This window comes from Labrus mixtus, chromosome 20 (genome assembly GCF_963584025.1).
Source record: "Labrus mixtus chromosome 20, fLabMix1.1, whole genome shotgun sequence".
Taxonomy (NCBI): Eukaryota; Metazoa; Chordata; class Actinopteri; order Labriformes; family Labridae; genus Labrus; species Labrus mixtus.
Window position 1 is genome coordinate 20,909,954 of NC_083631.1, and position 25,777 is coordinate 20,935,730.

Below are 25,777 nucleotides of genomic sequence, written 5' to 3' on the forward strand. Positions count from 1 at the left end.
TTTGAAAACTTTCACCACACAAATAGGAAATAAAGACACAGTGATAAAATGTTTCAAGTGCAAAAGCCAGAAGAAGAGCGAAAATATCCAAAGACAGTTTTAATAAACTTGTAGCAGATTTTAATCGTCACTAACAGTCAATCTGCCGCATCCACTTATCAGACACACAGTCGTCTCTGCTGCGATCTGTCGCTCTGCTGAGTCCTCATTCCTCCCGCAGTGAACACCTCACAAGCTTTGGCTATCATCAAACAATAGACTCCTTCAGGTCCTCATCTCGGAGGAAGTCAGGGACTCTGAGGGGAGGAGCAGCGTGAAGGAGAAACTCGCTCTGCAGCTCCACCCGGGCAGGAGAATCTGCACGTGAAATGCCTGAAACACCAGGCTCTTCTGTCTCCTCCTTGTCTCCGTATAGCTGACTGATTCGTTTACAGAGTAGTCCTTCTGTCTCAGGTGGCAACTCCTTACCTCTTCTTCCCTCCTGCTTCTCTCGGTATTTGTAGGACGCAATTTTGATTGTTCTCTGGAGGAGATGTTTCCTGTATGCTCTCTGGATCACACTTGCTGCCACCTCCTCCTGTTTCCTCCGCAGAGTGCTGCTGATTGGTTCATATGACACCTGTAACAAGTGTGTGGCATTAGTATAAAACATAATCAAATCAGACATATAACCTCCCAACCCTAAAATATGATCCAATCAATGAACTTCACTCAGTCTGTCATGAGAAGTTTTAAAAATGTGTCCGGAAACAATGACGTTTACACAAAGTCCAATCTGAAACGTATTAAGTCCAGTTGTCTGCATACAGTGAGATAAACTATAAGAAAGTTGCTGTATCGCTGAAGACGTGCTACCTACCTCCTCTGTTAATCAAAATAAGTACATATATATAGAAGTTGAATGTTTCATTTTTGATATTTCAAGAGCATGTCTTATGACTTAGGGTCCTCCACACAGAAAAGCCCCTGTCCGGCCAGGGTTTTGAATAAAAAAAAAAAAAGTTTTGCCGTCAGGGGATAGCGCTAACCATCTTGATTTTTTTAAGTACTCCAGTAAAAATGTCTGTTGATACCAAAACTTCCATGCAGATTGGTATGGTGGTATGGTATGGTTTAGTGAGATTAGACAGGTTTAAGGTAAACTCTCAGAGTCCCTAAGACAGTAGTTGGAGTAATAGAATAGAGTAGAACCTTGGAGGGGTTGTTGGCCATGAACTTTTCCTCCATACTGGCTTTGAGGGCATCCATCCCGCCTGCATCCCCCAAAACCTGCACAAGGGGAGATAGGCCAAGTCACATTTTCAAACATATCAGATCAAGATCAAACATACCATAACACAATCCTGACACCGACTCAGAATATAATGTAAGTAAACCTTGACCCAACCAATTGTGATAAGGTAAGTTTACCTGTGCAGTGAGGGCCAACAGGATGTCCAGACAGTGAATTTTGTCTCCAGGAACAAGAGGCAGATCCATGTGGATCAGTTGGATTGTGTTTGGTTTGGGAATCCTGAGAGGATCCTTCAGAGTGTCACAGAAGTCCGACAGCTTACTGTGGAGCACGAAGAAGGCCATGAACAACAGTATGGAAGTTAAGTTTGGATGAATTCCACATTGACTGTGTGGACTCACCTGTATTGGATGAACTGGGAAGCGTCTGGGTCAAACTTCTCCCAGGTTTCATAGAACATTTCAAAGTCGTCCTCGCACAGTGGGTCCGCGCTCTCCTCAGTGGCTACATTAAAGTTCTCCAGGATGATGGCGATGTACATGTTGACCACCACCAAGAAAGACATGATGATGTAGGTTGTGAAGAAGACGATGCCGATTGCCGGGCTGCCACAGTTCCCCCTGACTGGGGATCCGGGGTTCTCTACGTTGGGTTCACAGTCCGGCGGCGTGTTCATGATGGGGTTCAGCAGACCGTCCCAACCAGCTGATGTTGTAATCATAAACAAACAGATCATGCTGTTCCCAAAAGTCTCAAAGTTGAACATGTCGTCCATCATTCCCTCCTTCTTGACGTAGGCAAAGTTGGACATGCCAAAGATGGAGAAGATGAACATTATGAGGAAGAGGAGGAGGCCGATATTAAAGAGGGCAGGAAGTGACATCATCAGGGCAAATAGCAGAGTGCGGATTCCCTTGGCTCCACGAATGAGACGGAGAACTCGGCCAATACGAGCCAATCGGATCACACGAAAGAGTGTGGGTGAAACAAAATACTTCTCTATGATGTCAGCAAGGAGGAGTCCTGAAGGGGGGGGAAGAAAATAGAAATAATTGCTTTGATTATTTGGTATATAAAATACCGTATGACATTTCCTAAAGTTTCAAGTATGAGATTTCTGCTCCTTGAATGTAAAAAGAAGACATTTGGACACATTGGAATGACTGATCACGAAATGACATCATCAGATGAAAGGATGACATGGATCAGCCAACTCACCAACGATGGAGAGGATCACGACAACAAAGTCGAATATGTTCCAGCCAATGGCAAAGTAGTGCTGCCGGAGCGCAATGATCTTTAGACTACACTCTCCGGTGAAGACGACGATGAAGACCAGGTTAATCCAGTACAGGAGGTTTTCTTTCTCTGCGCTCTGCTCATCCGTCTCCACCATCATGGTCACCATGTTGAGGCAGATCAACACCATGATGAAGATGTCAAAAATCTGCTGGGTGACCAGGTCAAAGACCAGACCTTGGAACTTATTCTGGGAAAACAGAATCAGAGGAAACAGACAAAGTTAACAAAGAAAAAGTCCTGGTCCCAGCTGAATCATAATTTAGTGTCTGGTTTTAGTTAAGTTAGACAGTAGAAAGTATGTTGACTGACCACCGGTCGTGGAACTGGTTTCTGTGGTTTTTTGGAGCCTAGTTTTTTCATCGCATTGTAATATTTCTTCTGCTCTTCAGTCATGAAAAGATCTGTTCCCCCCATGTAAAGATAAAAAGATCAAGTTTACTCACAGAGAAATATCATATTTGTTATCACAACTTGATCCATTTAAAAAGGTAAAATAAAGCCTGTGTTTGGTTTGAAACATATCTTAGCTTTCTGCTGGTTGAAGTTGTCAATGATGACTCCGATGAAGAGGTTAAGGGTGAAGAAGGAGCCGAAGATGATGAAGCAGACAAAGTAAACGTACATGTACAAATTGGCCTCATACATCGGCTGATCCTCCACCTATACAAAGAAGTCAGTTTGAAACAGTTATCATTTGTATAACCCAAAGATCTTTGTACAAAAAAACATACTTCACGTGTTATCTTTGTTGTTATCGTTTGAGCAATGGATAAGCAAAACCAGTTATCATACAGGTATGAGTATTAGCATCTGCACCCCAATAAATACAAATGTTGCTAGTACCTTTTCCATTCGTTTAAAAATACCAGTGACATAATTAGAATTATTTTTTATCAGTTATCCTACCAGTGCCAGAACTATAAGTACCAGTGTTATAACCAGTGTTGGGCAAGTTACTGGAAATTAGTAACTAGTTACAGTTAGTACTTACAAAAAAGTAACTGAGTTACTAACTGTAATGGCGTTTTTGAATCTGGAAAGTAACTAGATATGTTGCTAGTTACCACAAATATGTAGTAGTGGCATTACAGTCCCAACACTAGATATAACTAGTATCAGTTCCAGTATGTACAGTATACCAGTGTAATAGTTACTCCTACTATTAATGCAAGTGTCAGTATTATAACCAGTGTTAGTTCCAGTTCCAGCTTCAGTCTCAGTAAAAAGTCATGTGTTAGTTATCATGCCATTATTAGTTCCTCTATTAGAGCCAGGGCCAGTTTTAGAACTAAAAGGACTGCCAGTGTTATGAATGTTAGTTGTAGCGACAGCATTGGTTTCAGTAATAGTGCTAGCATAAATACAAATGTGCAAAAACTATCAGCTTAAGAATGAGTTCCAGTGTTTATAAAACTATTGGTTGGAGCACTGACATTTCTGGAGTCCACAGCAGCATACATAATATCCATCCAGCCTTTAAATGTGGCCTGAAAAAAACAAGAAGATCAGTTTTAATGTAGCTACAACTGCATAAGAAAGAGTCCAGTTGTCTGCATAGACTATGATACTGAAATTTACATAGTTGCTGTGAGAGTTACTATAACATTCCCTTGTTAATGTTTGAGATTCAAAGGGAATCAGAAATCAGTTCTAAGAACAAATGGTCAGTGGATGTATTGATATAGATGTTAAAGATGAAAATAGTGTTTTTGTGGTTATGTTGATGCTTTAATATTTGGATATCAAACTGATACTTTTCTATATCTAAGATCATATGTTGAGTGGTAAGACTCACCACTTGTAACAGCGATAGGTATCCCATCCCCACGTTGTCATAGTTGACTTTAATGTTCCTCCAGCGGACCTCGGTGAAGTTTTCGGCCATGAGGTTCAGACACTCCGTCTTGTTGTTGACTTCTTCTGGGAGGAACATCTCCTCAGACGTCTCATTAAAACAGTAATAATACTTACCCGCGAACAAATTTACTCCCATGATGCTGAAGATCAGCCAGAAGATCAGACACACCAGGAGGACATTAAAAATGGATGGGATGGCTCCAACCAGGGCGTTCACAACCACCTGCAGAGAGACAGGTACAGTGACAATTGGAAGGAAGCAACACTCTTATAATTACTTTTTTTAAACACACAAGGGCCTTGCAAAGACAGGAAGTACCGTAATCCAACTAGAGGACAGTTTACCTATTCTTTGCAGCTTGAAAACAATAGATTTTTACACGTTTCAAAAGTGTAGGAAGCCAGTTTGAACAGCAGACATCATATGACAGTAAAATTTAAGCTTTCAGGAGAAGTAAACGCTGTGATTTTTACAATAGATTTTATACAGATGAAAAAAGAACCAAAGTTGAAGGACATGCGATCAGTGTTAAGAGTCTGGACCTGTGATTTTAACCTTTATCCAAATTTAAGACACAGGCAGAGAGAGAAGAGTAAACATGACAGGTAAGACTCTGGGTGGTTGGCACCATCTGGTGACAAAGGTACAGAAAAGAGGGAGACAGGTTGAAAGAGAAACATGAAGACCGAGGGACACGTTTTTTGCTTTAAGTTCCTGTCTTACCCTCATGCCCTCAAAGCGAGACAGGGCCCTCAGGGGCCTCAGAGCTCTCAGAGTCCTTAACGACTTTATGGCTCCCAGGTCAGAGTATCCCAGGATGTTTGCCGTCAGAGATATCAGAGACACCTGGAAGACACAGAACACCTGGTGATGACATCATACCACACTCCACCCCTTACAGCAACCAGTCCTCCTTCATGTTTGACTACCAACTAGATCATTGTAGCATCACTGCTGTTGGTACTGGTAACTGCATTTATTAAAAGTACAATACTTTTTAATCATTCAAAACCAAATATCAAATATATACTCATTAAATATATCGCTGAGTAATGACTTTCTAGCTGAAGAGTGAAGCCACATCCCTTTTGGGTTTGTTCCCAGCTCTGTTCTCACTGATGGGATGGCGCTTTCTTCAGCTTGTTTGTGTCTCCCAGAGGCTTCATGTTTAATTTGTTTTGGTCTAAGAGACTTGTGCTTAAGTGCGACATTGACTGGACATCTACTCTGAAAGCCGCATATTATGCCTTTAACGTTCTTTTGTCTACAATGAAGAAGTCAAGTCAGCACCACGCGTTATTTAAGTATCAATCCATTATCACTAATCACTGTTATAAACTGTGTTCTTACGTCTACGATGAGAAAGTCGAGCCAGCACCAGGCGTTGGTGAAGTAAGTCTTGAATCCATAGGCAACCCACTTGAGAATCATCTCCACCACGAACACGTAGGTAAACACCTGGTCAGCATACTCCAGGATGATCTTTATGGCCCGACGTTGCTCCAAGTGAATGTCCTCAAAGGCCTGTTTACATACAGATGAACATTACCATCTAACCAGGCGCTAACTCGGTGTGTAATACATTACAGTATATCAATATGAGGACTAGGAAATCACTTGTGTCTCATATTAAACTGTGTAAAGCAATAAAAAGAAAGAGGTATTTAGTTGTTTTGTAAAACAGAAGAATAACCAACAGGCCAAATTTCAGTAAAAAAAATGGCCATTTGTTCCTGTTCCCCTCCAAAGAATTATAGAAAACTCCCAACTGTCTAAATCCATAATTCAGTCAAACAGTTCTCAGTCTTTCATATGTTTACAGCAGCTTTTTCAAACATAAATAGTGGTGGGGAGAAAAAATAGATTTATGTAAAAATCGAGATTCTTATCTTCTGAGATTCTAAATAGATTCATAACCTCCAAAATTTAATTTTCAGTCACTCCCTGTTAAGTGCTAAGGCTAGCTATTTAACTCAGCAAGAACTTCAGCCAGTCTCACAGATGACTGGAGTAGATCCTGAAGTTTGTACTAATTCATAAATAGACTTTGATTATGAATCCAGAATCGTTTTTGATTCTCAATCGAATCGTGACCCCAAGAATCGAATCGAACTGTGAGACACCCAAAGATTCCCATCCCTCATAAATTGGGTTTAGAGACCAACTGCAGATTTTACTCTACACAGACTTGTAGAAATTAGAAACAAATCAAAGTGTGAATAAGTTCTGAGTCAGTAAACGATGATATTACCTGAGGTACATTAGGCAGCCATGTTAGTAGTTAGACTTCAACCGTTTTTCGTTGTCCACTGAATACATGTCAGCCTTGTTAGTAACCATATAGTCAGTACATCTGCTGTCAGCCATGTTGTCTCCAAAGGGTTAGTTCCAAACTGCACACAGTCCTAAGATCCAATAAGATCTGACCTGCTAAGTAACGTGATCAAAAACAACAAACCAACCAGAATTCAGGAGGACTGAGCAGTAAGTATACAAATGACAAGATGCTTCAATTATTTATGATTTCATATAGATTTTTTTTACCAGAGCTCCACTGCTCATCAGGATCATGAAGATGATAAAGGTCTCAAAGTAGTTGTGCTCCACGATGGAGAAACATGTCCTCCTTAAGTTAGACCACATCTTTCCTTTACCCTGGGACGTGTCTATGTCCAGACATGGACAGCGTTGGTACCATTCTGAAATATAAACATAAAGTAGTTTTATAGTAATCAGCCGTTGTGATAAACACACAAATGTTTGAGTGTGTTTGTGGGTGTGTGCTTGTACTGTCGGTGAGGCAGTCCACAGGTGCGCCTAAATCTTGATCCATATCCTCTTCATCCTCCTGGACATCGGGAAGTTTCTGTACGGTGCTGCAAATCGATGACTCATCACCCTGAACGAGACACATCAACAGATTTTATAATATGACGCAGCTTGTTGTTCATATCCATGAGCATGTTTGTGATCTTATTCATGATTTTATTGGTATTCGTTTTCCTGTTTGGGTTCATGCTTGCTTTTGTGTTCAGTTTTTCAGGTTCATATTCAAAATCATATTCATGTTTGTGTTTGTGATTCTGTTCATTTTAGGATTCACATTCATGTTCTTATCGTATTTACATTAGGGTTGTGTTTGTGGCATTGTTCATGTTCATCTCTTCTCATACTTATTACATATTCATGTATACGTTCTTATTTGCATTTCTGTCCTTACATACATACATTTTGTATATCAAAGCTTCATCTTATTAATGAATTTTAAAAAAGAAAGGTTTACTTGGGAGTGTTTTTCCATGTTCTTTTCTGTCTCTTCTTCCTCTTCCTCTTCCTCATCTTCATCCTCATCCTCCTCATCCTCATCGTTATCAGGGGTCTCAAAGTCGGACTCGGCCTCAGCTATGGGGACCCTCAGGGAAGCAATGTTGTGGTAGTTACTGCTCAGGTTTCCATGTTTATAGTTGGGGGCATTGACATCTGACACACTCTGGTCTGAGGGCACATAAGTCAACGCCAGGACTTCCTTTGATGTAGAGTTGTTATCCTCCTCACTGCTGACAGCAGCTGGTGATATAACCACAAACTGGTATTATTGACAGAGCATTTCAATTCAGTTAATTGTAAAAACCTTTTACAAGTTACCATCAAGAATAGTAACACCTAATAAACTGAAACATTGCACTGGGATTTAGTGGCAGTACATTTATTTTTTCATCATGATGCAACATTTTAATCCATTCCAGGTCTGGTCTTACCATTTTGGCTTGGGTTTACGTGGTCTTTCTTTCCAATTAGAAGCCATATATGTTCTATGATCCAGGTCTTTGTCCAGGCAACAGCACGATTGATTCTGTTTATGGCAATCTGCAAGTTGTTTTCTCCTTCTTCTTCAGGAGCTGCCAGATTATCACCACTGAATGAACTCAGCAACAAGGCCAGGAAAAGATTCAGAACCTAAAACCAGGTAGAGAACAGATTAAGGACCTACAATAAGGAACTGGATTGGTCCAAACCCAAGTTTCCTCCTGGGGATAAAAGAATATCTGATTCTCTGACAACAGACAAGACAAGAAAAGGAACATTTCCACAGGCTAAAATATGGCCAAGGATCACACATTCATGTACTAAAATATGGCCAATGAACAAATGAAGGTCCTAAAATATAACTGGGAACACATCCATGTACCTAAAACAAGGTCATAAACAAATTCAGGACCTAAAAGGGCTGGTAAATGGACTGTAATGGACCAACCACTAGGACCAAGGAATGACTAAAGGTCTTAAACAAAGATAGGAACTAAATCATGAACAAAAAGGCCAAGCACGGTTTCAAGTCCTAAACGCAAATAGGAAAAAAAAGAGTAGGGGTTCTAGACTTGACACAGGAGAAGGAACTGATTAAAGATGTGAAATAAGACAAGGAACATACATCCCTTGTCAGCCTTATTCAAATAAGAACCCAAAACCTTCTATCCTAAACCTTCATATGTTGGTAGCCATGGTTGGTCTGCTGAGTTAAAGACCTATCGAAACAGGCTTAGGTCAAAGCACAACTCACCACCAGGTTTCCAATGACAAGAACCATCATGAAGACGATTAGACACATGGCCTGACCAGAGACCTCCATGCAGTCCCACATGGTCTCTATCCACTCTCCACACAGGACCCGGAAGATGATGAGGAAGGCATGGAAAAAATCGAACATGTGCCACCGAGGAAGCACGCAATCTTCTGAGATCCGACACACGCAGTCTTTGTAGTTCTTTCCAAACAGCTGCATGCCGACAACCGCAAAGATGAAGACAATGATGGCCAGAACCAGAGTCAGGTTCCCCAGAGCGCCCACGGAGTTTCCGATGATCTTTATCAACATGTTGAGGGTCGGCCACGACTTGGCCAGCTTGAACACTCGCATCTGGATACGAGAAAGGCAGGTAAGGAGAAGGGTAGATAAACAGGCGAGGACACAGGTAGACACACAAGTAAACAGTGTTCTGTTCATTGTTAAAGTGAAAAAGATCAAGATGATCTCGCTCTAACCAATCTGAAGGAGCGCAGCACAGACAGGCCTTGAACATCCGCCAATCCCAACTCTACCAGACTCATGGTGACGATGATGCTGTCAAAGATGTTCCAGCCCACCTGTAACAATAAAAACAGAACTGACATGTGTTACCAAGGCAGCAGCTGTCAATCATTATAACTGTGCTCGGGCAAACAGGACGTTTGACCTGGAAGTAGTAGTACGGGTCCATGGCCAAAAGTTTGAGGACCATCTCAGCAGTGAAGATCCCTGTGAAGACCTGAGGGGGGTTGGCAGGACAAGGTAAGCACAAGGGGCCAGAGGAAGTTTGTAATAATTAAATCCACTACATGTTCTTTAGTAGATTTTTTGATTACTGTGTACTTGTTGGACTCAATTTAATAAACTAAACCGTTTACTGAAGAGATTTTGGAAACACTTTTCACACTACTTTTAGGAATTGATCCGTTGTCTCATGCAATCTTGCACGTCATGCAAAGAGCGTGTTGTTCTACTGATCCCCTCTGGTTATCTAACTTCCTCAACACAGGCTGTCTCAGCAGTTTGCTGTTCATCAATGATTGTGTTGCCAAGTCTTTGCTTATTGGCAGAGCAGGCCAAGTCATTTATTCTTCTCAAAGGTTTGAATTTTTGGTAAACCCATAACTACTTCACTCTTTGACCAAGGACAGCCAGTAAGGATTACTATTGACTTCACTGGTTCTCCAGGGATAGTAAACCTGAATCTGATTTTATTCATCACTGACCAGATTTCCAATGCTCAGAACATTCTCAAACTCTTCCGTCATTGGATAATGCTCCATGGCCATGAAGACGGTGTTGAGGACGATGCAGATGGTGATGCCAAGGTCCACAAATGGGTCCATGACAATGATGTAGAGCCACCCTTTGAGCCACCGCCAACAGCCACAGCAATCCCATTTCAGGAAGATATTGGCGAAGGCATACCAACATGGTGGACAGGGACGCTGGTCTTCCTCAAAGTCTGAAATACATAGCAGGTTACTGAGATGATGTCCTCCAGACTTTTAAACTATGAAAGCAAGCACTAAGAAACTGATCGAGTCAGGCCAGTTTTAATTCATAAAACCCCTCCTCATCATGTTATGATTCATTAGGGTTAAATTATTATTAACATCATTGTACATCAGCATGCTATTCAAAACAACACTTTCAAGCCTTTCGGAACCTACCACCCATGGCAGTATGATCTTGCTCCTGGCTAATTATTTCTCCAGATGAATTCCTTCTCGCTTCTTTCTCAGCCAGCTCTGCCCTGCAGGCCGCCTGCTGTAAGGGAAAGAACAAACGTTGGCCCGCTAGTTTGGTTAATTAAACGTTGAAGTTGTTTGTTACATCATCCTTTAGATCAGACCTCTTCCTCTCTCTTCTTCAGCGCCTCCAGGATCTGAGCGTACTCCTCTTCCTTCTGTTTGGCCTCTGCCATGGTGGCCTCATTCTGCTCAGCGTACGCCATGGCAACCACCGCCAGGATGAGGTTAATGAGGTAGAATGAGCCGAGGAAGATGACGATTATAAAGAATATCATGTAGGTTTTACCTGCTGCTCGCAGAGTCTACAGAGAGAAAGCAACAGGTGAGAGACCCAAGAGTTTGACTTTTGTTCTTCAGCGCTGAACTTTCAAAAAGTGTATACATTTATATCATGAAGAAGAGCATGCGTAAACTTTGATTTCTATAGAACCTGTTCATCCATTCTGCTTTGATTGGTTGACTGATCTCTTAACCAATACTGTGTCTGTACTGGAATCAGTCAGGTACTGACCAGCTGGAAGAGGTTTTCCCAGAAGTCCTGAGTCATCAATCTGAAGAGTGACAGGTATGCCCATCCAAACGAGTCGTAGCTGGTGTAGCCATAATTTGGATTTCTGCCTGCCTTCAGACACATGTAACCCTCTGGACAGGACCTGAAAACATCACCATTATCAGAAACATCATCATCATAGAGATCATCAATATTATCATTATAATCCTTATCACTATAATGTGTTAAAGGGAAAAGAGTGTACCCGGCATCAGAGCTGTTTCCACACAGCAGAGCATCAACCTGGCCAGGAACGTGGTAGTAGTTGTCTATCATAAAGACAGACAGGCAGGCAGACAGATGGGTTAGTTGGGGTTGAACTGGCACAATACAAATAGAGACTGATTGATTGATGTTGGTGGTATAAGTGGTAGAATTAGTACCTGGGTTGTTTATGTGCTCGTAGAATTTTAAGTCTGTATCATTGCCATGGGTATGGTTGCCATAGGTATCATTGGCATGGTATCCAGTGTCAAGATCAACGTCAGACGTTTGGTTGCCAAGAAGCATGGGTGGTATCAGGACACATTTCTGCCGCAGGTTTCCCATGAAGAGCTGCAGACCAATCAGAGCGAAGACGCTGAGGCAGAACACTGTCAAGATCATGACATCAGCCAGCTTCTTCACGGACTGGATGAGAGCTCCGACAATCGTCTTCAGACCTGTGAGTTAGGGTCATCAACATACAGACCAAACATACATATACGTTCAGCTGATCTGTATGTCATGATGCTTTTTTAAGTATGGGTATTGGGTGTTAAGCAAGTCTTTAAAATGCGACACATGCTAACTGACCAGGGATGACTGTGATGGTCTTCAGAGCTCGAAGAACTCTGAACGTCCTCAACACAGAAACGTTTCCCAAATCTACAAACTCTGTCAGGTACCTATTAAACATCGAGACACCACCATTAACATCAATATCACCAACGCCATCATAATCATCATTGTCATCGTCAAGTGACACTGAGCCTCACGCCATGCTGATGACCATGAAGTCCAGCCAGTTCCAGGGGTCTTTCAGGAAAGTGAACCCTCCGCGACAGAATCCTCGTGACAGAACTTTGATTGCAGCTTCAAACGTGTAGATGAATGTAAATACATATCTGTTTAACAGAAAACACCAATAAGAAGGAAAATGTCAAGTTGAGACTCATCATTTGAGAAATCATTTTCCCTCCACATTCTTTCCTGTAGTGCCCTTCTATAGAAAAGCACATTCTTATAATGTACACTGCAGACTCAAGGGTCTTTTCCTTCAGGTGGAGATGGAGTCTCAGTCACCCGTTGGTTTCTGCAGTTATGTTTTGAAGTCCAATGATGGCGATCGCCATGTTGGAAATGCTAACTAAACCTAGCATTCAATCAATCTAGAGAACAGGCAAAGAGGTGGAGTACATGCAGCCACACGTGCCCTGGAAACAGCCACAACATTAAGAAATTAGTTATTCAGGTCAAAATCCTTTTTAACATGCTGTAAACATGTTTTTATTTGATGTGAAAATATCTATTTTCACATGGAACCTAATAGAGATCCCTTGGCTTTTGGAGCCAGCCTCAAGTGGACACTCAAGGAACTGCAGTTATTTTGCACTTCCACATTGGCTTCGTTTTACTGATTTTTTTTTGTATTTCTGATTCTTTGCATTTTATCATTTTATTTCATTGGTGTGTGCGTGCTCTCTCACTCCACAGTCTTGCTCCAGGGTGGAGGGTCGCTCAACGTCATGAACGCGCAGTTTGCCAGAATGGTCACCATGATGAACATACTGAATAAAGTTTTAGTTTTAAGGACATAATAATTAAAACAACTTATCATTCATAAGTAACCTGCCGATAAAAGTCTGGGGAAACTACAGTGTGACTTTATAAACAAAGCAAACTGAGACATCATGAAAGAGTACAGTGTGACATCATAAAGGATATGAGTGAATGAGGACTTTGATGGCGATTTGCCTCAGTGGGTTGAACGGAGTCAGCAGGTAACAGGCCGGCTCAGCATTGAATCTGAAGATGACGTTTCCTTTGCCGAGCACGATAAAGGTCTGGAGAGAGACAGACAGGTCAGAGATACAGACAGGTCAGAAGGAGGTGAGAGAGACCAGAGAGGGATGGACAGGTCTAGGAGATAGGTGAGATATACAAGACAGACAAGAGATACAGGTCGGGCAGAGACAGACTGATTGTCTACTGAAATTATATCTCAGGAGTGCATATCTGAAAATGGCCATAGAGACACACAGATCAGCTAGACAGACAATTCAGTATAACGGGCAGATAAGAGTGAGAAAGGGTCGGAAGTAGCAAAGGTTTGGAGAGACAGATATGTCAGAAATTGCAGGGAGCGCTCCAGGTAAAGGAGAGAGACATGTCAATCAAGACATTAGTGACTGACAGACTGAAGGGTCAGAGAGACAGCATGGCAGGGATAGTCAGAAAGAGAGAGACAGACAGGTCAGGGACAGCAAGAAAAAAGAGACAGGTCAAAAGCCGCTGAGTTCAATTGCTTTGGTAGTGCCTATATCAGTGCGTTTATGATTATTGATCAGGCTTAAGGCAACAAATGGATTTTATATTTTATGAAATCCAGAGACCATCTGTGATTGGTAGAAGGGATCCAGCTCCTCCAATGGGGTGTTGAGAAGATCAGAGGATGGCTCTCCATAGATGAATGGGAGGGGCTTCCCAGCCTCAAGGTCACTGGCAGGTTTAGGAAGATTTTCTTCTGCTATCTGTCAATCACAGCAACAGCCAATCAGAGAGACATCCAATCACAGAAAAAAAAGGTACATGCTCACTATAGTCACCTCTATGTTTTTCTCCTTCCTCCTCTGTTGCTCCTTCTCCTCCGCCTCATGTCTTCGCTGGATTTCCTCCAACGAGGCCGGTGTGAGCCGTCTGAAGACTTCTGAACCAACAGGGGGCAGCAGAGGTGCCATTCTGGCATCATGCAGCTCTGCCTGAACCCCGCCTTCACCGAGCAACTACCACCTGTCAGGTGAGAGGAAGGGGCGACATGATGAGGTAGTGAAACATTGAAGTTAAAAAAGACACAAAACCAAACAAGGAAACATAAAGAAGAGAGAGGAAAAATAAACCCAAAAGCTTCATTATCTGCAAGAAAACGTGTGTTTTTTGTAGAAATATCCTACTGCGGAGTCAGTGCAAATCAACTATCGAGTCACTGCACACCTCTCACAGCAGGCACTGCACATCTTACTGACTGTACATTCATCACTGCAGAGTTACTTTACATCTTCCAGTGCAAATTCACTGCACGTTTATGACAAGCCAATTCACATTTTCTCCTGCAAAATCAACGTACATTTTTCTCTTCAAAAACATCACACCTCTTGCATCAGTCCCTTGTTGTCTACCCTGTATTCACTGCTCACCTACTGCGGTTACTGCACATCGTCTACTGCAGTCACAAATCTTTCTGCTAAATCACTGTTCATTTGATTCTGAGGAGTCACTGCACATCTTCCATAGACTTACTGTACATCTTCCAGACACATTTTTCAACTGCAGTGTCCCTGAAGGACAACCGCTGTACATTATCTTTTGCAGAGTAACTTCACATTTCCTCTTCATAACCACTGCACACCTGTCCCTGCACATCTTCTGCTCAACACATCATCCAGTGATTGCATATCTTCTACCGAGTCATTGCTTAGGTTCTTCACATTCACTGCTCACTGTCTTCTGCACACTCCCAGGACATGTCCACTTTAGTCTCTTCACACCGCCAACCTTAAAGCCACTGCACACCTTCAAGTTTCTTCAATTTTCCTCTTCAAAATCACTCGAACCTTATAGAGTCAGTGCACGACTTTAGATGTAGAGTCACTGAACATTTTCCTCTCCAGAGTTGCTGTACATCTTTACTGCAGAGTCTGTGTTTATCATCCCATTTGGTTAAGTCTGGGCTGACATTAGCTCAGTCAACCACTCGGACACCCACGCAGCGGGGACCTGCACTGTACTGAATGAACTTTATAAACCTGCGAGCAGTCTGAAGCCACCTGGCAGGAAGTTGTTCACATGTTAGAGTGTGAATAGAGAGCAGTACACACACACACACACACACACACGCAATCTTCACCGTTGCCAGGGTTGACCCCACCCTTGCGTTGCCATGGCAGTAGCAGCTGTTTCGAGTCATCATTTTAACCCTCCGGTGTAACATTACAGTCACTACGATGACCCAGCTCATTCCGACAACACACACACACACACACACACACACACACACACACACACACACACACACACACACACACACACTTCATTCCTCTCGGTGTTCCTACATGATTTTCTTTCAGCCCCTCCTCACCTCCCTCTGATCAACCGCTGACCTCTTCTCCTCTGCTCGTTTCCTTTCCTCCTTGATTGATTTATTTCTTAGAGTTTTTCTGAACTTCAGGAACTGTTTCAGCTCATTTAAACTCCCCAAGCCACTGACGAAGATGATGATGATGATGAGGAGGTGTTTTAGGTGTCAGTGATGCCACTATAAAAAAAAAATTGAAAGTTTTGACTAAATGTATCGTTGGTTTCAGAGGCACAAAACTTTATCTGGAGAAGTGGAACAAAAACACTTATGGGATATAAAACTGAACGAGGAGATAAAGGAAAGGATGTGGGGGATTAAAACATCCTTCTCAATATTGCAATTTTTTTGGATTATCTGATATGGTATATCTGATGGTGCAAATTATTGATTCTGTGTGCATCAAACTGAGTCGTGTCGGATCGAACCAATTAGCTGCAGAAAATCGGTGTGTGTGTGTGTGTGTGTGTGTGTGTGTGTCTGTCTGTTCCATTGTCAATTAATCAATTTGTCTGTCTGGTTCTTCCACCTCTCTAGCCATCTGTGTGTTTAACTGTCTGCCTGTCTGTCTGAATGACTGTCTGTCTGTCTGCCTGTCTGTCTGAATGACTGTCTGTCTGTCTGCCTGTCTGTCTGTCTGTCTGTCTGTCTGTCTGTCGAAGATCGTCTATCAGACTCTGCTGGTTCCCACAAATATTAGGCTACAGGCAGCTAAATACAGCAGCGCACACACACACACACACACACACACACACACACACACACACACACACACACAGGCAAACATGTGTGCACACACACACACACACACACACACACACACACACACACACACACACACACACACACACAAACACACACACACACAGGCAAACATAAGCGTTTAAGATAGAAATATTAGCTGTAAAGGGTTTTTGTAAGCAAATACAAAAAGTGATTGAAGAAAATAAAAAGTTTGAAACATGCTGCAGATTTAGATTCTTTCCTTTTTAATATTATTCAGAACACATCACTTTAACCTGTTAAACATCTGATAATATGAAAATATAAAATTCACAATAGTGTTCATTTCTTGATTTAAGCCCCTTTACACTTCAGTCAGAACATAACCTGTGTCAGAAATCACTCCCTACTCCCTGTTTATCTTACCACATGGTGAGTTTGCGACATTGAAGTACTGTCTAAATGTTTAGTGAAAGTGTATCATGGAATGGTACAGTATTAGTGATGGTCACTAGAACAGCAGTATGTACCATAAATGTAGTCTTCCATAGTCCATATAGTGAGGTGGTTTGATGTGTGACTGATTAAGGACATAGAAAGGGGACATACAGTACGGATACCAGAGAGGAGTTAAGGATACAAGGGAGGAATTAAGGTCACGAAAGGATAAGGTATACAAGGGGTGGGATAGGGGAAGTATCAGAATACAGAATAAGATTTGGAAATGCAAAGCTCCCTAACAGATATAAGACACATCTGATTTTTACAGCAGTATTCAGTATCAGACAGACATGCCACAGTGTAAACAAGAAATAAGATAGTATCTATATTCTTTCACTCTATTTGAAAGCCAAATGTTGTTTGGATTAAAAACATTTGGATTCCTTGTTAAGTATGAAGACTATACAAAAACTATAGGCAATATTAAATTCAGCGTACTCAGCGGGGTAAAGACACCATGAGTCATATAGGACCTTAAGTAAATCAGGACCAAGTTATGGCGTTCCACAAGGTTTGTTACTAGGACACATACATTTTTTAATTGCTATGCTTTCAAAAGAAGCTAGTTTAAAGCCATCACTTTAAAAAACCTTTAATAGCTTTTCTTACAAACATAAAGATCTTGATTACCGAGACTTCTCTGATGCTAAAATCCATCAAACTGAAGTTATCGTCTTTGGCCTTGAACGCATGGCACACCAACTACTGATATAGCTGCGGTGAGGACATGGAGGGGCGTTAGAGTATGGTGGACGTCCCTAAGTGGTAAACGATCACCCCTGGAGGATTTGAATGTCATGGCGCTAACATTTTTAAACAATTAGCCCCGTTTTTGAACTTACAAGCACGCCAAACCCCTTATTTCTACTTACAAAAGGTGGTCACTGTAAAAGCTCTCTGCTTGAGAGAATGTCTGCTAGTTTTCTAAGGAATGGTGATGAAAGCTGGCCCAAACAGTACTGATAAATCTAGGTTACAAAACTGTGCCGATGATAAGCATGGCCATCTTGCAGCCTCTGGTTCAGTCAGGCACCACAGTATCTACACAACTTCTACAGCAGTTTCCCCCAGACAGTGCCATTTATTGGGGTTTTCCCACCATCAATAAAGTCTGGTTCCATGAACAGAGACTTTCACCCTGAAATCGCGGTACACTGGTATCTCAGTATTGGCAGCAGCCACTGTATTTGACAGGTGCTTTGGTAAATAGCCAAGAGCTACAGCAGGTGCCCTGAATGGAGACCTCTCTAATGGCTAATGGCTTCCTCTTACGGCTCAAGCTGGGCCTAAAACCACAGACCGCTAATGGCATTCAGTGAGTGGGCGTGGCACGTGACACAAGAATCCACAGCTACTGTAGCACATCACCAAGAGCCAGGAGACACCAACAGCTCAAACTACCCTGGAATAACAATACAGACAGAATCTTGTATCACAGAATCTATCTGAAACAGGGATGACCTCAGACCTCAGTACTATAGCAATAACTTAAAAGAGGAGAAAGCAGAAACACAGAGCAGACAACTCAAACGTGTTATTTGAGTGTGGAGGACGCTGTGTAAACTATGTGAACCCATTGAGGGTGACCGTTGTGGCATCGCTCCATGCATAACATCATTACAGCACTGAAGGTTAGTTGCACTAAAGAAAGTGACGCATCAAGAGCTCCAGCGCTTGGTCACTGGGTTGAGATGTGTTTAGAGAACATGTGTTACCATAGAAACAAATGTTAGTGCGCTAGCTTTTAGTTACCAATGTATTTGACATTTTTAAAGCTTAACATGTAAAGTCTCTGTTTTTCCTATACATGTTTTAGTAGAAAATGTATTAAAAAAAAATCAAGGAGGAAATTGAAATCAGGTTTCTATTAAATATCTAGTTCTGCCTTCACAATGTGGCTCACATATGTTTAAACTTTAAACTTAATCTTATTTTCTTGCCAAAAAAAAATTGGCCGAAAGCACTTTCACTCATTATAATCATTTCCAATCATTCAAACTCATCTAAAGTTTAAAACTTAACATTAACACTATTAAAGGTGCACTATGGAGATTTGAAAGCTGGAGAAGTGAAACATTTGCATGCTATATTTTCTGAACTTAATACAAACTTTACTCAAAGGGAAAAAATGGGTCCCTGGACACTGTTTGGAGCTAAAAAGCGACCAGGAGAGTTATGGTTTCACTGTTGCGGGCCCCCCACCACAACTTCTCGCATAGCATTTTATCTTAAAAACAGTGTAACAGTGACCACATTTTCCTCTGAGGAGAGTTTGTGTATAGAGTTATGAACATATACCACAGGACTTCTCCAACTTTCACATTTCTCCACTGAAACTCCACACTGCACCTTTAACACACTCTGATACAGGGTCGCTGATAAAACAACTTATTCATAGAACTCAAGTCACACATGCCAGAATCGACATGTATGAAAACATATATCTGAACACTTGTACAGCAAATTCAACATTCAACTCATTTAACATACCTGAACACTCGGCTAATCAAACACGAGCACAATAAGAATATTGATGTATAAAAACAAGACTTACTTTGTCAGCTGTCGTTGGTTCATTCACCGCTTTAAAATGAAGGTGTCTGTGTGTCTGTGTGTGTGTGTGTGTGTGTGTGTGTGTGTGTGTTGAACACGTGTGTGTGGCTGCGTGTGTGTATGAATGTGTGTCCATCAGTAACATGTCATTCAGCCTCTTGTCTTTATGATAACAGGCGCCACACAGAGACTCGCACAGTCTAACCGCAGCAACATCGGTCACAATGTCGCGTATCACCAGAAGAGGGCGCCAGATAAATTTGCATCTACATTGAAACTGAGTCGGATAATAAACATTTTAAGTACACAGCAGTACGTGTTTGGAGCTGATGGCAACTGCTGCTGGCAAGTAAAACTTCAGATATGTATGTTAATCTGTACTTCACACCACTGTTCTGAGATCGCTAATAAAAATCAGTTTTTAGTGTTTTGCTATTTAATTGAGCTGCTGTGCTGCATGTAGCCTACATGCTAACTCAACATGTAACATTGTGAATATGTAACAATTCTTGTGTGTTTTAATGCACACACAAAACAATACTAACTTGTAGGCTAGCAATGCTATCATGTTACAAAAAGTAGTGTGTATCAATGAAAACATGTGTATCATGCGTGTAAGCAGGTAAGATATTAAAGTCCTCATGAAACTGAACTTCTAGAGTAATTAACCGCCATGTGGTGACGTATTTCCAACAGAAACGGGATAGAACCAATCACAAGATAGAAGGCGGGACTTAACGTTGGGATGAATTTGATTGGATGGTTAGCTTCTAAAATTTGTTGACAATTTTGTAAACCCCTAATCTTAGTGTGCTAAGCTTTCATTAGAGCTTCTTCCCACTTCAAGTGTTTCTGCTAAGCTAGGCTAACAGTTTTCCCGCTGCATCGTATTATTTGTGCTAAGCTATGCTAACAGTTTCCCCCTGGTCTCATTCTTCGTGCTAAGCTAAGCTAAGCTAAACTTGTTGTCTGTGCGGGACTGAAAAAGTGAAAATTATTATCTGACTAAGAAAAGTACAGAATAAATCTGTCCCGCTCTTTAAGTAAAATAAAGCTGTCTTTCTCTCAGAGAGAGCGACAGGTGACATGAAGCTGTCTCTGACGCACACACACACACACACACACACACACACACACACAAACACTCACGCACACACAGCTGTTATCGGTGTTGTTGTTCCAGCAGAGTGTGATGTTGTGTCACACTGATAAAGAAAAGTCATTCTGCTTAATGTGTGTGTGTGGTGTTCATGTGTGTGTGTTTGAGTGTGTGTGTGTTCATGTGTGTGTGTGTGTGTATATGTGTGTTTGCAACTGTAGACCACAGAATGTTGTTGGACGCAGGCAGAGACGCCCGGCATTTCCTCTCCTCTGTCAGCTCTCCACGCTAAAATAAAACGATACGTATGTATGTGTGTGTGTGTGTGTGTGTGTGTGTGTGTGTAAGAGAGAGATGGTTGCAGCGTTCTGCAGCCAGTGAATGACAGACTACAGCTGATGCGCTCGTCCAGTAGAGATGATTTCAGTAATCCTGTAAACAGCTCGGTGTCTATAAATTACGTTCGTATCTCAAGTTAATTTCAGCATCTTGTGTTGAAACATGTTAATTATCTGATATGTGTGAAATATTTGAACTTAACTATCTCAATTAAAAACCAGCTGGTTGTCAGCGGGATTTACGCAGTTAGCAGAACATCACCACTCGGTTACACAAAGTTGTAATATCCGGGCGAAAGGGTAATCGCATGACGTCAGAGATCACTGCTCAGGCAAAGGCAACTCAAGGAGAGATCTCAGTTTTGCTTTTTGAGTAAATGTTGATAAATCAAAGGTTCCTTGAGCAGTTTTTTGTATCTTTAGTAGCCTCCCTGGAGAAGTTTTGTTTGAGTGAGAAAAACTGAGGTGAATTCAAGAAGAATGGCTTGTGTCTGCAAATATCACCACCAGTTGAACATCACTTCTTCTACAAGTCTGCATCGTCTAAAGGTCAGATTCACACATGATACAAACAAGTTGAATCATTTTTTAAAAATTAATTTCTGTTCTTGTTGTGCATTTGAGTGAGTAGAAGAGCTGCTGGCACCTCCAGTCTGTGCTGATGGGAGTTGAAAACTGGGAAGGGGGGCAGACCAGAGTGGAAAAATGTGAAACCAGTTTACTAAGCATCTATCTAATCTGAATAAAAAGTAATGTACTGTAGGAAGTGGAACAGAGTTGTACCATATTTAAGTGTGTTCATATGTGGAATGTATTACACAGAACCGCCGCTGTTGTACATTGTGTAGCGATCAAAAGATCAATGAATTTCCCCGACTTAAGCACTTTTCTCCAAACTGATTGTATTGTCACATTATATCGATGTTATTTCTTCCGTCATAGAGAACGTAGCTCATTCTAAGTTAAAGGAAGAATGTGCAACATTTTACACATGAAAACAGCAGAAATCAAGTATATCCAATAAAAGGATAGGACCCCCCCCCCCCCCCCACCTCCAAACACACATACACCAAAAAATAAATGACTAAATTAAAATGAACTGGTTTTTAGTTACCATGACAACTTGGTCAGGGCAAAAGATCCAAATGTAGAAAATGATGTGGATAAAAATCTGCAAACATCAGAAAACAGAGATGCTCTTTGCACTGAGTTAAGTTTTACGGTGTCGTTGATGCAGGAGGGAAAGTCTATTCTTACAGGTGAGTTATCTCATTCTGAAAGAATACCCAATCCTGTGAGGTCCGAGAATCTCCACGGAACCGCTTTAATGATGTTATATATAGAGATGATATAGATATGGCTAGAAGAAGCCAAGCACATTCCGTATCTATCATGATGCAGACTTTTACATCTCCATCTGATCGGGCACCAGGTGGCCTAGCGGTTATGTCTAACACCACATGTGCAGAGGCTATAGTCCTCGCCGCAGCGCCCCATGGCTTTGAATCTGGCATGTAATCCCCCATTACCTCCATCCATCATTTCCTGTCTCTCTTCAGCTGTCCTTTCTAAAAAAAAACTAGGCAACAATGCCCCAAAAACATCTTTACTGAAACACATGGATGTGAACATAAAGGCTACATATCTCATAAACACAGAGGGTATGCAGAACATCAATCTGTGTGTTTGTGCAGTGTACGCGTGTATGACACGTTTACCGTTGACCATGTTAAGATTGCAAACACTAAACATAAAGAATCCAACATTTCGTTTCCTGATTCAAAGTTAATTATCTGGAAAAATAACCCAGCAGATGTTAGCAGCTGTTTCAGCAGATGTGTTAGCCAGATAGCATTAGCTCCTCTGTCATCACTGCTGTGTCACGGATATCTTTTGTAACCAGAGCTGTGTGATAATCCATGTAAATTGAAGCCTTCCTAAATCAGCCCCCCCCCCCCCCACACACACACACACACACACACACACACACACCCCGTTTTATAGAGTATAAATACAATCCTGAAATCAAGTTAGCATTGCTAATCTGACCAGCTAAATGCTATTTCCTCTTGTAGGCTGTTGACCTTTTAGGTTGACCCTGCTCCTCTAGCGGTTAGCCTGGCCACAGCCACACTGAGCTAAATTCGACTGCAGCAGTTGTTAATATCTGATCCCTGATCAGCTTGTTCAACACAGTCAGATGTCCTATAAATACTGCGTCTGCTAGATGTCTTAAACTCTAACCCCATCCTGCCGCCTCGAGTCAGCGGTCTGAAGTATAAAACCAAACCTGAACCTTATAGCGGAGCCGGAGAGCTGCTCTTTAAAACTATTAACAGCCTGAATCACATGTAGCATGTAGCGCAGAGATGCTAACCTCGCTGCTGCAGTCTGTAGCCTTCATCACGGAGGATTATGTCTAAAATCAAACATGGACGAACAATCATCAGTTTACATGACCTTTGACCTACAAAACTACTTTCATCGGCACTGGCAGTCATGACTGTCGACACTTTGAACACCTGCAACACCTGACACTGCCGCCCCAACTAAACAAAACTCAGTTTACACCTGAAATTAACTCCTAAAAAACAGACAACACCTGAAGCAAATGCAAAACCAGCAACACCTGAAAAAACACCTGAACCACTTGAAACTGCAGTAGCACTGATATACGCCTGCAACACCTGGAGAAAGTGTTGCAGGCGTATTTCCAGACTACATATTTTGAGGGACAAAGTCTTGATTCAACCTAGTTCATTCCAAACTCTTCAGCCAATCTCGCCCAAACTCTCCATTCTACTTCTGTGGCTGTTAATCTGATGGTAGCAGAAACCATTCCCTCATTACAGCTCAGATTTGTGACAGTGTGGTCTTTAGGGGAAAGTGAAAAACAACGTCACCTGTGGCGCCTGTGTGTGCTGTCTTAACAAAACAAAATTGACAACTGGTCATCCCGTTGATCTCCAACTTACACTTTCCAGACCAGGTAAAGGTGAAACACCTGCTGGGACATCACCTGGGATTTTAAAAATACTAACTGGCATTTTCTTTTATAACCTGCGACACCTGTGATAACCAGCTGAGATCTGCAGCTTCCTGTTGGGATAAAAAAACGATTTGAGTTATTTGAAGATCTGTGAAAGAGAGAGAGAGAGAGAGAGAGAGAGAGAGAGAGAGAGAGAGAGAGAGAGAGAGAGAATCACTCAGCTTCACAGCAGATTTTTAACTTTCGTCAAACAGCCTAATATGACACAAACAGAAACCATCACCTCAAGTCAACTTTATTTATAAAGTCCAGAATGACATCAGACAATTATATCACACCTCAAGAAAAGTTAACTTTATTCATACAGCCCATAATTACACGAGCAGAAATCTTAAAGCCGATCGTTTAAACTTTATTTAAAACGATCAATCATGACACAAACGTTAAGCTCACAGCTCATGATGAAGTCGCCATTATTAACACAGCACATCACGACGACGACAGTAACCGTCACACCTTGATGAAGTTTAACTTTATTTAGTGTCCAATCAAAACAGTAACCATGACAACGTAAGTCAACTTTATTCAAACAGTCCATCATGACACAGACGATAGTTCATTTATTCATGAGGCTCTTTATGACACCAACAGTGACCCTCAGATATTCAGTCAATCTGTGTTTTTGGACCGCAGGAACTTCTTCACAGTTCCAGGAACCGTTGGAGACCTTCTCCCTTTTTTTTATTGATTCTCCAACGCAGGAACTATTTGAGTTCCTAGGACCCCGTTTAGAGGAAGCTTTTTAGATCCTGCTTCAGAGTTGGTACTATGGCGGTGGGAATAAAGTTCCCATGATGTGTAGTTCTCAGGGAACTCTCTCTTGTGGATAGTTCCAGAACCGTTCCAGAACCGTTCCAGGTCTGAATGTAACTTTATTTAAACAGTCCATCGTGACACAAACGGTAAATCTCACGTCTCAACTCACGATAACTTTATTTAAACAGTTCATGATTTCACCGTCCATCACATGAAGTCACGTTAACTTCATTTTAATTACACTGGTGAACTTCTGCTAAATGTAATAATAATAATAACGTGATCTCTGCCGTGGCGTCTTAATGTCGGAGAATTCCCATGCTCACACACACACACACACACACACACACACACACACACACACACACACACACACACACACACACACACTGAGTGTCCTCTCGTTGCTGATAAACAGATGTTGGATCAATCTTACCTGCTTCTGTCCGTTATTCCAAAATAAATCCTTCAAAAACTCCCAGCAGCCTGTCTGTCTCTCTACCTGTCTACTTGTCCGTCCACCTGTCGGTCAACCTGTGTTTTTCTGTGTGACTCTCTCTCTCTCTCTCTCTCTCTCTCTCTCTGTCAGCCTGTCTGTCTGTCGCTCTAACTGTCTGTCTGGTGTCTTCTGGCCTCGCCTTGCTTTGCCTCCCTGACTGAAACCTGAGAGGTCAGGTAGTGTGTCATCACACACACACACACACACACACACACACACACACACACACACACACACAAGTCACATGTTCGGTAGTTCACATCAAGGCTTCTCTAAATCATGTGGTAAATATAAAAAAAAATTGACTTAAATATTTAGCACAGGTCAAATCAAGTATCCTCTTTTGACCTGTGACATTAAAAGCAGCCAATCAGAATGGATCACTTCAGTATCCATGGTAATGGCACAGAGTCAAAGTTGCGTAGTGGATCTACAGAGAAACGTCATTGAGTATATCTGGAAATGGAAATGCTCCTTTTTGACATGAGGACTATTTTTTTTTTATATGTGTGTGTGAATAATCTTCTGTTTCATTTCCACCATTTTTTTTGGATTGTGCCCAAAACATAAAAACATCTAGAAAATCCTTTATTTTCTTGTTTTATTTTGAAAATGAGCATCCCCTTTCTTTTCCCTGTGTGCCGTCATGGGATCCCTTGAT

At 41.6% G+C, this 25,777-nt stretch overlaps 2 protein-coding genes across 2 annotated transcripts in view; both read right to left on the minus strand.

The window, feature by feature from the left end:
* gh1 (growth hormone 1) overlaps window positions 1-25,777 on the minus strand; it is a 188,783-nt gene that overhangs the window by 9,715 nt on the left and 153,291 nt on the right. The window lies entirely within an intron of this gene.
* On the minus strand, window positions 85-25,676 carry scn4ab (sodium channel, voltage-gated, type IV, alpha, b). The gene is given in 31 exon segments (XM_061026436.1): window positions 85-619; window positions 1,192-1,269; window positions 1,411-1,555; window positions 1,636-2,257; window positions 2,453-2,723; window positions 2,846-2,950; window positions 3,059-3,196; window positions 3,970-4,023; window positions 4,332-4,616; window positions 5,118-5,240; window positions 5,745-5,918; window positions 6,939-7,093; window positions 7,185-7,293; window positions 7,678-7,961; window positions 8,153-8,351; window positions 8,956-9,312; window positions 9,438-9,539; window positions 9,629-9,700; window positions 10,188-10,426; window positions 10,635-10,813; window positions 10,815-11,017; window positions 11,227-11,368; window positions 11,471-11,534; window positions 11,649-11,927; window positions 12,061-12,152; window positions 12,243-12,371; window positions 12,954-13,043; window positions 13,192-13,310; window positions 13,860-13,997; window positions 14,073-14,256; window positions 25,054-25,676. Coding segments are annotated over 30 exon segments (5,451 nt in total). The 5' UTR covers window positions 14,205-14,256; window positions 25,054-25,676; the 3' UTR covers window positions 85-247.